General features: G+C 51.2%; 1 protein-coding gene across 3 annotated transcripts in view; it reads left to right on the top strand.

The window, feature by feature from the left end:
* The window catches only part of LOC146829706 (neuroligin-3), a 1,048,059-nt gene that overhangs the window by 916,977 nt on the left and 118,187 nt on the right, over positions 1 to 12,895 (top strand). For all 3 annotated transcript variants that reach the window (XM_085608418.1, XM_085608416.1, XM_085608417.1), the window contains one exon: positions 614 to 799. In XM_085608418.1, coding sequence (XP_085464544.1) covers positions 614 to 799 — 186 coding nt within the window. The remainder of the gene's footprint in view (positions 1 to 613; positions 800 to 12,895) is intronic.

Here is a 12,895-nt window from a genome sequence, read left to right as displayed (position 1 = left end):
GGTATAGTCAGTCAGAATGTGGTGTTGCAGGGTGTTTGTGATCTCCTGTTTCTGTTGGTTGAAGGGTTTCTGAACACGTGGGAAAAGTCTGCAATGCGTTGGGGTACAGTCGGAATGGGGCATCACAGGGGGGTTTCTGATTTTCTGTCTGTGTTGGGGTATAGTCAGTCAGAATGGGGTGTCAATGGGTGTTTTCAATCTCCTGTTTCTGTTGGTCAAAGCGTTCCTGAACACGTGGGACAAGTCTGCGATGTGTTGGGGTACAGTCGGAATGGGGTGTCATAGGGTCTTTCAGATTTCCTGTCTCTGTTGGTTGCAGGGTTCCTGAACATGTGGGACAAGTCTGCGATGTGTTGGGGTACAGTCGGAATGGGGTGTCATAGGGTCTTTCAGATTTCCTGTCTCTGTTGGTTGTAGAGTTCCTGAACATGTGGGACAAGTCTGCGATGTGTTGGGGTACAGTCGGAATGGGGTGTCATAGGGTCTTTCAGATTTCCTGTCTCTGTTGGTTGTAGAGTTCCTGAACATGTGGGACAAGTCTGCGATGTGTTGGGGTACAGACGAATGGGGCATCACAGGGGGGTTCCTGATCTCCTGTCTCTGTTGGTTGCAGGGTTCCTGAGCACCGGAGACCAGGCTGCTAAGGGGAATTATGGCCTGCTGGACCAGATCCAGGCCCTCCGATGGATCAGTGAGAACATCGCCTTCTTTGGGGGAGATCCCCTGCGCATCACAGTTTTCGGGTCCGGCATCGGGGCCTCCTGCGTCAGCTTGCTCACGTTGTCGCACCACTCTGAAGGTAGGTCCTTGGAGGATACTCTAACACTGGACTTGCACTACTCCCTAGCTGTGCTGCTATAATGGGAAACTGGGGCGGGGGGGGAGGGGGGTGCTGAGAAATACTGGCAATGGACAGCACCTACTCAGAAGACTTGGTCATGGGCAGAGCGGAGAACATAATGCCAATTGGGGTTGAGCCAGGGCTTTGGGCCACTGTGCCAGGTACCCGGCAGGATGCCTGGATGAATCTCACTTCGAGCCCATCAACTTACTACCACCACCATGTTAACACCAGACACTCTTCAGCAAGGTATCTGTGCCCGTTTAGAATCAGACTAGCCCTTCTCGCCACAACTGGAATACTTTTTATAAACACTTCTTAAATAAAGGTGCATCAGCGGTGCAACCTTTAATGCACTTTACCACCACTGCTCTGCATCTTGGCCGTACCTCACCAAACTATAAAAAGAATTCACACTGTGTATGTTGGGCTATCTGATGAAATAGGACAAACAGGTTGCATGTATCTAAATTCTGTCCTATATACTCATTAGTATGTGTATGTGATGGAAAAGAAATGTCTTTAGGACAAGAATCCTCACTCACCCAAGGGTGACTTGCTTCATCATTGGGTTCCCCCCTCACACACAGACTGCAAGGTCCATGGTGGGGGCTAAAACTCCCCAAAGGGGAGGAGCTGAGGGGTCTTACAAAGATGAGCAATGAGAAGGAGTTAGTAAGGGGTAGATAGAACTATATCCAAGGGTCCGAGTAGGCTTTATTCAGTGGGCCTCTAGGATAGAGTATAAAAAGAGGACTAGGGATCAAACAAATATATCCCTATCAAGGGTCGACATCTTTCTGCCCATATATGATCCACACTGGAGGCCACACAATTCACACACAAAGTGTTTTTTTCGGCTGTTTGTAGTTATTTGGTTCCAGTGCTTGGTTGCACCCTAGGCTGTGTCTTCCCTTTCGTTATTGAAGTGCTGCCCACTCCCCCAGCACTTTGTTTCTGGGATGTCCTCAGTCGTCCATTTCTCTTCCTCAGCAGAATGAACAGCAGAGCAGGAAGAGTGTGTTTCTTCTGTGGACCTAGAGTGAAAGCCTTGGTTTCATCCTGTCCCTCCTTGTTTCCCATCTGTAGTGCCAGGCAGCAATGCCTAGCAGCAGTGAACCCACCTTCTGGTGTCTTGGTTAAGAAAAACACCCATGTTATATGCATCTTGAAGATGGGTGGGGGCACCATGTCACTGGGCGAAGTCCGCCTTCTCTGCAGGAACCACTTGTTAATCGGTTCCAGTATCTCTGTCCTGCAGTTTTAGAAGGATGCGCTGAGGGCCCTTGGAGTTACAGGAGCCTCTGAATACTGTGGGGCAGTCTGAAGGGCCTAGAGGATCAACAGCCCTTTGGGGTTCTAGTCCAGAGGAGCCTCGCTTCCCTTGAGTCTGGTTGAAGCCCATTCATGCAAAGTCACATCTCACAGTTCCTGCAGCGAGGTTTAACTTATGAGGAGAGGCGTGATCCTGGTCCAGTGGGTGGGCAGAATCCCTGGAACAACTATTGGCTCATTGGCAGCACTTGTCCAATCCACTCCTTGCTGGAGGATGGTAGGTCTGGCAAAGAAGAGTCTGGTAATAAGTAGGCAGCCCTGGCCCGGGAGTAGCAGGCTGGGCCCCTGGTGGGTACAAGAGAGGACTGGACAGAGAGGGCGTGGGCAGCACTTGTCCAATGGGTAGCTGGATGGACAGAGGGCCAGTGGGTGCAAGGAAGGACTAGACCAGGAGGGTGATAGGCAGCACTTGTCCAATAGGTAGTAGGCTGGACAAGGAGCCGGAAGGTGCAAGGAAGAAAAAAACCATGAGTGTGGTAGGCAGCACTGGTCCTGCGAGCGGCACGGTGGACAGAGGATCGCTAGATGCAAGGAAGGAAAGACCAGGAAGGCGGTAAGCAGGACTGTTCTGATGGGTAGCAGCTGGACAGAGCACCGGTACGTCCAATGGGCAAAATTAATGGGAGCGCAGTAGGCATCACTGGTCCAGTAAATGAAGGCTGGACAGAGGATTGGAAGGTGCAAGGGAGGACTAGACCAGGAGGGCGGTAAGCAGCACTGGTCCCATGGCAGGTTGAAAAGAGGACCGGCAGGTGCAAGGGAGGAAAGACCAGGAGGGTGTTGGGCAGCACAGGTCCCATGGATGACAGGCTGGACAGAGGATTAGTACATCCAAGGGAGGACAAGACTGAGGGAGTAGAGGGCAGCAGTGGTCCTGTAAATTGCAGGCTGATAGAGGACTGGTAGGTGCAAGGAAGGAACAACTAGGAATACCGTAGGCAGCACTGGTCCCATGAATGGCAGGCTGGACAGGGAACTGGCACATCCAAGGTAATGGCATAACAACAGCCCCTGCGGTGCAGAGGGCCCGAGCTCCCGGGGGCCCCCTCTGGCACTGTGCAGGCCAAAAAGCTCCTGACTGGGTCCGAAGCATGGATGCCCTCCTTGAAATTAGCAGGGGAGCCCCCTCAAGTTTTGTTATACTATTGGTCCAAGCGAGGACTAGATTAAGAGAGTGGCGGGCAGCACTGATCCTGTGAATGGCAGGCTGAACAGAGGACCGGAAGTTCCACAGGAGGGCAAGACCGGGAGATCTGTGGGCAGCAGTGGTCCAGTGATTGGCAGGTTGGAGAGGGGACCAGTAAGTCCAAGGGAGGAGAAGAGCAGGCGGTCAGTAGGCTGACCCAGTGATGGAACATGGCTACCGAAGTTCCACTAGGTTCAAGGGTTGCAACTAATCACAGCTTGTGCAGTGAGCGTCCGGGAGGTCTGGCAGGGGCCCAGGAGGTCTGGCAAGGACCCAGGAGGTCTCGCAGTTGTGGCGTATAGGATGAAGACTTTTAGGGGTTGCGGGCTACAACTCGAAGTTCTCATGGGCATGCGGCTATGGGGTAGAAGCCTAGGAATGACTGACTCGTTGAGGCTTTGAGGAACATAAAATGTGCTGCAGTCATCGGGGGTACCTCTCTACAGGCCACACCTGGCAGCAGACATCTTTATTCATGTGGCCCCACGTGCTGTGAGAGAAACCAAACACACATCGGCCCGCAGATGCGCATACACTAAAACGTCGGTTCACCAGGGACACAATGGTGTAAGCCAGATGCTCCGCTTGCGTCAGTGGAGCAGCACTACAAACTATCCGAAATGTAGAAGTCCATATAAAACATGACGAGAAACAAACCACAACTGAATCCTTCATAGAAAGCCGAGGGCATCACATGGTAAGAACAGAGTCACCTGAAAATGTGACATACCTGTTAACAGGAATTTACCTTAGACCCTGAACATCACGGCTCATCACACCACATGTTCTTTATGCCTGGCCGAAGGCCTAGGATTGCTCTGGAGTTCATGTCTGGTGTGAATACTGTGGCCAGTTTGGAGATGAGCCTCACTGATGACAGGGGTCCCCAGAGGGAACGCGGCCACGCCAGGACTTCTGGGTTCAGGATCTAGAGCCTCCGATGACGCACTCTCCAGTTGCTCAGCGTCAGACCAATCGTCCGGTCAGTTTGTTCTAGAAGCCTCTTCCCAGACTTCAGGGGAGCTACTTCCGCTGAGATGAAATCTCTTGAATGCTGAGATGTTAAGAGTGACTGTTTCATGTCCACGACGAGCCGTGACTTGAGTGCCGGGCAAAGAAACCATGTTCCAAGGGTCACGCTCAAAAGGCAGCCTAAATTATCGATCCTGTACTAGCACCAAATCAGCGACTTTCAGATTTGACATCTTTGCTCTCCATCGATGGCTGACATTCGCTTTGGACTGTTTCCTTTTCTCATAAACCAGGTGATCATCAACCGGACCTGGGCCCCATTCAGGATGGTGAAGAATGGAGTCCATGACTACACTACCCATTGACAGGCGCCCAGGTGCTCGCCCTGTGGTAGTGGGGGGAGCCTGCCGATAATCATGAACAAAAGAGTAAATGGCTAGCTCAGGAGACTGGTGGCTTGCCGATGCAATCCGGATGACTTTATAAAGAGCTCTCATTTCGGCCTCGTCATTGGCTTGGGGCGACCGTGGAATGATCTTCTTGTGGGTGATTCCCAAAGATGTGAGATACGAAGCTATCTCTTGCCCTTTGGAAGGAGGACCATTGTAGGTTCGGAGTTCCTTGATCAACCCATGGGTAGCCATAGTTTTTTCCAATTTGGGCACAGCTTCATTGGGACTCTGAGAAGACAAGATTTCTACTTCCAGATATTTGGAATAATCGTCGATCATCACCAGGGTATGCCTCCGATCTGGGAGACCCCTGAAATCCAGACTGGCACACACCCACAGACAGTGGGTCCATTCTCAGTCAGTATTAGCGGTGGTGGATTTGCATCCCCAGAAGCTTGGCACCATGAGCAGGATCTGACGACTACGTTGACCTTCCCATCTATTGAGTGAAACCATACTTTGGTTCGGAGTATGTTCTTGGTCTTAACCATGCCCTGGTGCCCAGCGTGGGCTAGTTGAATCACCCCATCGGTGAGTTTGGTGGGGATGAAGATACAATGCCATCGCAGGAGGCACCCATTTAGGTTAGCACTCAACTCCTGGCAAAGGTGGTATAGACTTTCGATGATTAGCTGTGCCTCCTGGGTGAGTAGAGCTCAATGGCTTTTGAAACTGTGCCGATTATTGGTCTTTGCGGTTTCCAGAGTTCTCTGGAGACATTCATCCTGGTTGGTGCTGCGACAAACATCGTCGGCAGAGAGGGGAATGGGACAAGACCTGTCAGTCAAGTACCGCACTTATTCTTCTGTCTCATCAGCATCATCTTCTTCCTCAGAAGTGGCTGCATGAGGGTCTGGGACAAATAGTCTGCCAGGTTGTTAGACCCTGGGCGATACTCCACATGTTATGTTGCTGGGTATTTGTAAAGCGCACGGCTACTCTAAAGAGTGTCCCAGCGCTGAAAGACCCTTTTAACATAGCACTGACTGCACCTGCCTTTTACGACTCCATTAGTGTTGGAAAAGCCAGGTTTTAAGACTTCTCCTGAAGCTGAGGAGAGCCTGTATCTGTCTCATAGAAGACGGTAAGCTGTTCCATAGTTTGGTGGCCACTACTTGAAAAGAGCGGCCCCCCATACGAGAACGATTGAACTCTGGCACAGTCGACAGTTGGAGGGTTGAAGACCTCAAGGTTCTGGATGGGGCATAGTGCTGAATTCTGTTGCTAATATAAGGGGCTCCTATGTTGCGGAAAACTTTGAAGGTCAGCACCAGGGCTTTGAAGTCAACCCTCTTTGGCACCGGAAGCCAGTGCAGGGACTTTAAGTGAGGAGTCATATGTGTCCTGGAGCCGACCATAAGGACAGCCCTGGCCGCCGCGTTTTGTACCACTTGCAGGCGTCCTAATAACTACTCAGAGATGCCGAGGTACAAAACGTTAGCAGAGTCCAACCTTGACGTGACCAGGGCTTGAACCACTGTTTTTCTGTGCTCAATTGGGAGTAGGGGGAGGAAGTTCCTCATCATTTTTAAAAGGCCAAAACAGGTGCCGGCCACTGTTTGCACTTGGGACTTCATGGACATGTCAGCGTCCAGTTTAGCTCCAAGGTTTTTTACGGTGATGACTGGACTTACTGGTGGGGGACAAGTTTTAGGGCCACCATTTGCGCCATTCCTCTCCCGGGTTATGGCCAAAAAAGATGATTTCAGATTTATCTGTGTTGCAAAGCAGATGATTTTGCAGAAACCAGGCGAACACCTTTGACAGGCAAGTGTTAATTTCGCTACCTCTCATCGTGTGGCCCGATCTTGCAGGTAAATACTAACTGCGTATCGTCAGCGTAAGATATTATTTGAGCCCCGTATTCCTCTGCCAGGATAGCCAGAGGAGCCATATATATGTTGAACAGAGTTGGGCTCAAAATAGAGCCCTGTGGGACGATAGGGGCAGAGAAGGGGGGGGGGGGGGACAAACTGTCTGCTGGAGGAAGGAGGAAAACCATCTAAGAACCGTGCCACCAATGCCACAGTCCTGAAATCTGTGCAAGAGTAAATCATGGGGCACGGTATCGAAGGCCGCAGAAAGGTCTAATAGTATTAGTACCGCTTTCCCTCCTCTGTCCAGGGTTGTTTTAATAGTATCTGAGACTTCCAACAAGGCCGTCTCAGTATTAAAGTAGGCTCTAAATCCTGACTGGCTCGGATGCAGTCCATGAGTTGTTTCCACAAAGTCTGTAACAACAGCATTTACGTACTTCTCCGATGCCTTGGAGAAGAAGGGTAGCAGTGATATTGGTCTATAATCGCTGGCCACAGTGGGGTCTGCTGAAGGTTTTTTTAGGAGTGGGAGAATTGTTCCATGCTTCCAGCTTTCAGGCATTAGTCCCTCAGTCAAGGAGTGGTTCAGAACCCGATTCACATCAGGATTAACCACTTCCGCGATAGATGCCAACCCTTTCGCCCGGCAAGTGTCTGAGGGTGAACCTGATTTCAATGCTTTCATAATTTTCAAAGAACTGGTCAGAGGCATGGGGGAGAACTCCCAGAGGGACCCATCGGCTTTGGAGAGGGCAGGGGGAGCAGATATGTGGCTCCAAACAAATCCTGAATAATTGTAATTTTATTTAAAAAATTATTCGCAATGTGATTTGTCCATTCGTAGGTGGGGATGAAGGAACTAATGATTGCATTGGGGGAGGAAACATCCTTTACCATCTTGAACAGTTCCCTGCTGCTGTTGCCCGCTAGTTCAATTTGTGAAGAGAAGAAAAAAAAAATTCTTCCCGAACTTTGGCATAGTGGGCTTTCAAAGCCACTTTATAGATGGTTTTATTTACAGCATCAGAGTTCTTTCTCCACAGTCTCTCTAAGCGTTTGCAGGCGCTTTTACTTTTTCTTAGAGCCCCCATAAACCATGGAGCAGAAGATCTACATGTCTTGGCTGCTTGTATGTTAGGCGGGGCTAATTGCATAGACCAGTCCCGAAGCCAGCCCTCTAGTGAGAGTACATCTCTCTCTAAAATACCCCTAAAGGGAATCGGATACTGGCTGAGTACAGCGGCGACGGTCTCTGACGTAATCTGGTCAAATGGCCTAAAACTGCTGGCCCGCGGCTTACAATAGGATCGGGGCTTTTCGGGTTTCCTGCCTATTATAAAGGTCAGCAAAAAATGGTCCGACCAGATTAAGGGGAGAGGCGTGTCTTTTTCTAACATAGTTGTGAAGAATATCTTGTCCAAGGGATGCCCTTTTTCATGAATGGGGAGCCGAACCTGGGGCATCAAATTAAGAATACTTAAGGATTCATATAACTTCACGCAATCCGGCTCGGCTAGTTGATCCATGTGTATATTAAAATCCCCAAGAACCAAACAATGTCTGTATTTGGCCGCAGTAGGGGAAATAGCATGACCAAAAGATTCCAAAAACCGGCCAGCCGGACCCGGTGGTCAATAAATCACCACTCCGGCAACACAAGGCAGTTATACTCCTGTAATTCAAGCATCCACTTCTCGGTTTTCTGAGGTGGCTCGGATGCTGTACTATTTAAGAGTGGAATTAACAGCTTAAGATCAGTGGTGACCGTGAAGGGCTTCCCATACAAGTATAGATGGAAATGGCGACATCCCCAACGAATGGCGATGGCCTCCTTCTCAATTTGAGAATATCTTTGCTCCACGTTGGCCAGTGATTCACTTGCAAAGGCTACAGGGGCCCAGTCATTGTACTCAGTGGACCTCTGCATTAAGACTGCCCCAATCCTTGAGGGCTGGCATCCACCGCTATCATCGTAATCTGCCTCAGGTCAAAGCAGCCCAGCGTGGTGGAGGATGACAAAGCATCCTTCGTGGCCTGAAAAGCAGCTTCTTGTTCAGACTCTCAGGACCACGGGATGAAAAGTTTGGTTGACTCTTGGAGAGGTTGTGTCAGTGTTGTGAGATTCTTGATGAAACGGCCACAAAAATGGACCATGCCTATGAAACTGGGCACCTCTGTCCCCGAGGCTGGCGTAGGGCTTCTTTAGTGTCATGTACTTTATCTGGGTCCAGGGGCGACCCCCTCCGATGAGAAGACACAGCCAAAGAAGTCTAACCTCTGTTGCAAGAATTCACACTTGTTGCGATGCAGAGTGAGACCAGAGCCCGGAATTCGTTGTAACACCTTTTTAACCAGGTGTTGTGCTCTGGCACAGTCTTTGCATGAATCAAAATGTCATCGCTGACATTCGCAACTCCTGGGGGGTCCACAGGAAGCTCTTGAATTGTATTTTGAAACATCTCAGTGGCACTAAAAATGCCAAAACTCAAGCGTTTTTAGTGCCGCAGTCCCACGTGTGTTGAAAAAGCTGTAATGTAACAGGGCTCCTCAGCAAGAATGAGCTGGTGATACCCTGAGCACAGGTCCAACTTGGAAAACCAACTGGCTCCACTGAGCTCGCCAATCAGGTCATCAATTGTCGAGGTGAGGTGCCATTACTGTTTTATAGCAAGGTTTGGCGGGTGCATGTCCACACATATTCGAACCTCCCTGGGCTGGTTGGGTTTCCTCATGAGCACAATTAGCAATACCCATGGGGTTGGCCCCTTCACCTTTTCGATGACGCCTGTGGTTCCAAGTCCATCTAGTTCTTTCTCCACAAGAGTTCCTAGATGGAACGCAATGCGCCGGTGTTGGAGATCTACCAGCTGCACTGATTGATCAATATGCAGGTGAAGGGTGATCTCCAACTTGTATTTGGGACTGCGAAAGGCGCCTTGGGGTTTGAGAGGCTGTGCCGATCGTAAAGACAGAGTGGACAGCGTGTTCCTCACTCTCGTCATCATCCATGTCACCGCTTCTCTTTTGCACCTCCGGTAAAGCGTTTATATTGGTGCGCTGTGCCTAGCGTTAGGATATTAGCTAGAGATTTCCCTGACTCTTCCAGGATCCGCTCCCAGAGTTTGGCTGAGGCGCACCCTTGAATTCAATTCATGATTTGAATTGAATTATGTCCTCATTCTCGTCATTGAAACCACGTGTACGGGCCAATTCTTTCAGAGGCGCATAGAAAACATCAATGGACTCCTCAGCCTGCTGCTTGCTTGGCGAAGTAGGAACCTCTCATAATCCTGGTTCGCCATAGGTTCAAAATGCGCAGTTAGGGCTGCTCTGTGGGTGAGTTGCGTCTTCGGGACAGCTTCATTGATTGACTTGGATATTTTGTAGATGTCTCTTCCCCCTAAATGAACATCAGAGCCAGTTTCTGAGCATTTTCCACTTTGGTGACTTCAAAGAAGAGTAGATCTCTCTGGACCCACTCTTTGCACTTAGGTGCTTGCGCCGATGGGGCGGGCACCTTCCACGATAAAAGATTCCACTGCTGTTGTGTTTGCGATTATTTGTCCAATTAAACCCAGCCAATGACAATCTTGATTCCTGTATCCCTTTTTTCCCTTATTCAGCCTGCATGCAGGGGTTATTAGGAGATTATTTCACTGTGTTTCTCCTTTTGAAAAAAAATATTCTTCAATCACGTGACCCTCCTTTACGAATATTAGGACTGTCCATGCATTTTTTTTTTTTTTGGGACACAACTTCAAATCTTCACCCAGGGCGGAATTGAACGCCTTGCCTCTGAAATGATGCCAGGGGTAGGGGCTGTTTTTTTCTGTGGTCTTCACCGCTGCGAGCCGGAGCTCTGCTCAGTCCTTCACACGCTCGGTCCAGCTGCTGGGAGGGGCACCGCTCTCCAGACTCCGAAGCTGCACCCGCTGCCCGCAGTGCACAGCTGCTTTGGAAGCCTCCTACTGTGCCAGGGCACACGCACATGGCCGACCTGGGCTCCACCGGTCACGCGGCACCAGCACCGCACAGCCGTCCAACAGGTACGTACGCCATGACGCACCGTGAGCCACGGAAAGCACCGCTCGTCGCCAGTGAAGACTCATAGAGGCTACGGGCCACACACCTCGAAGTTCACACAGGCACACGGCTACAGGTAGAGGCTTAGGAACGATTGACGCGGTGAGGCTTTGAGGAACGTAAGACATGTAATGATTACGGTCTAGTTGTCTGTGTCCACACTGAACACACACCCCTACATCCGCAGGCCAGGCGTAGCCTGCGGGGAACCAATAAAGGGAAGCGGCCCGCTCGGGGGCAGGACTTCCGACTGAGACACCGAGTGAGTGGTGATCTGTCTCTCCCCGTACTGTGGGCCCCTCGACCCCATATGCCCCTTTAGGCCCAACCCCCAGAGCAAGCTGCCATCAGGACACTGGCGACGAGGGTGGGATCCGGTCCCATGCCCACCTACCCGACAACGGCGAACTGAGGAGCGCTGGGTGGTGCCGGTGATCCCCACTCCTCGGAACCCCGTCGAGAGGCGAGCGGGACAAAACATTGTGTGGCCTGACCCCGGTAAGCAGCGAAGTGGCCAGAAACTGCATGCGAGGCCGGAGTGGGGAAGGAAGAGCAAAGCGCGGGGAAGCAGAGCCGCTGTGTGGAGCGAGGCCCACACGCAAGGAAGTCCTGCGCGCATGCGCAGTAACGAGCGGCCCACCCCACCACGCGCGAGCAGCGTGAGAAAGCAAACCGGCTGAGGCCCGGTATCACCGCGAGGCAGGGGAGGCGCAAAAAAGGAAGAGGAAGCAGCGCGCGACATCGGTGACGCCCCCACGGCTGCAAGGAGCCTGCAAGCGTCTCCAGAGGGGCCACAAACAAACATTGGCCAACAAAAGGCGCTGCCACCTCATGAACTTGCTCACAGCCACACAAAAGCAAGAGATATCACAGGCAAGCACAAGCAAGTGCAAAAGGGGATCACACACGCCACAGTGCAATAAGAAGGGGCAGAGCGACCCCAACCTCAGGTCACAGAGGAGCAGGGAGTTAAGGGGAAGAGGTACAACATCGGTGATAACGACCCCAAGAGACACAAAAAGAAGGCATCGGAGTAACGCAGGGACAGTCAAGCCATGGTCGACGACGAACCTGCGGCACCTGCACGCATCCCATACCAGCATGCTGCGTCTGGAGTTCTGCCACCCTTCAGCGAGGTCGAAGATCCATCAACTGCATCACCAAGGTGGAAGATCTGGCTGGAGCGCCTAGAAAACTATTTTGTGGCGTCCAGGGAAACGGAGGGGGCGATAAAGCGATCTTTGCTACTCCACTACGCAGGTGATGAAATATTCAAACTATTCAAGCATCTACCTAACACTGGTACGGTGGACGACTACGACGCGGCTGTCCGGGCAATCAACGGTTATTTTGATCCACAGTTGAATTTGGACTTCGAGGTATTCAAGCTGGGGCAGGCAAGGCAGCGGGAAGGAGAGTCCATGGACCGCTTCTATGCTCGAGTGAGGGAACTCGCAAGCACATGCACCAACGAAGACCAACCCAAAGCCTTACGAAGGCAGATCATTCAAGGGTGAGGGGACAAGACGCTAAGGGGTTGATCTTGAGAAAGCCAGGCATCTCACTCGAAGACATACTAATTTTAGCTCGGTCGCACGACCTGTCAGCAGTGAGGGCCACCGCCATGGATCAAGCCCTGAACAAAGGTTCAGGGAAAGGCGACAACATCAAGGTGGAAAAAGTGGATGCGGTGATGACGAAGCCAAAGAACAGATACCACAAGGACACCCAGAAGGAAGGTTCCCGGACAAAATGCGGATACTGCGGATATGAACCACATGCCGCCAAAGACTGCCCTGCACAAGGAAAAACGTGCACGAACTGTGGGATCCTAAATCATTTTGCGTCCGTCTGCCGACGGCGCAACTACACAAGAGGGCCGAAGAAGTTCAAATCACTGCCGAAAGCAGTGCGGCAACTATCTCTAGATGACTCGACACCCTCGGAAGGAGCCGAGGCCCCCCAAGGAAGATATCTACCAACTGTGGACGAATACTCCGACTCCGAAGACGAAGAAGTACACATCATCTCCTTCGCGCGGGAACTGAAACGCAGGAGGCGACCACAACCCACGTGCATCATCCAACTGGGAGGAAATGAGGTAAAGGCCATAACTGACACCGGGGCCACCGTGAATGTAATGGGACTGCAGCAATTCAATCAACTACGACCCAGGCCACAGGTAATACCTTCCAGGACAAGGATCTTT

Source organism: Triturus cristatus, chromosome 5_2 (genome assembly GCF_964204655.1).
Source record: "Triturus cristatus chromosome 5_2, aTriCri1.1, whole genome shotgun sequence".
NCBI lineage: Eukaryota > Metazoa > Chordata > Amphibia > Caudata > Salamandridae > Triturus > Triturus cristatus.
The sequence above is the reverse complement of the archived record's forward strand: the minus strand, read 5'-3'. Positions and strand labels throughout refer to the sequence as shown.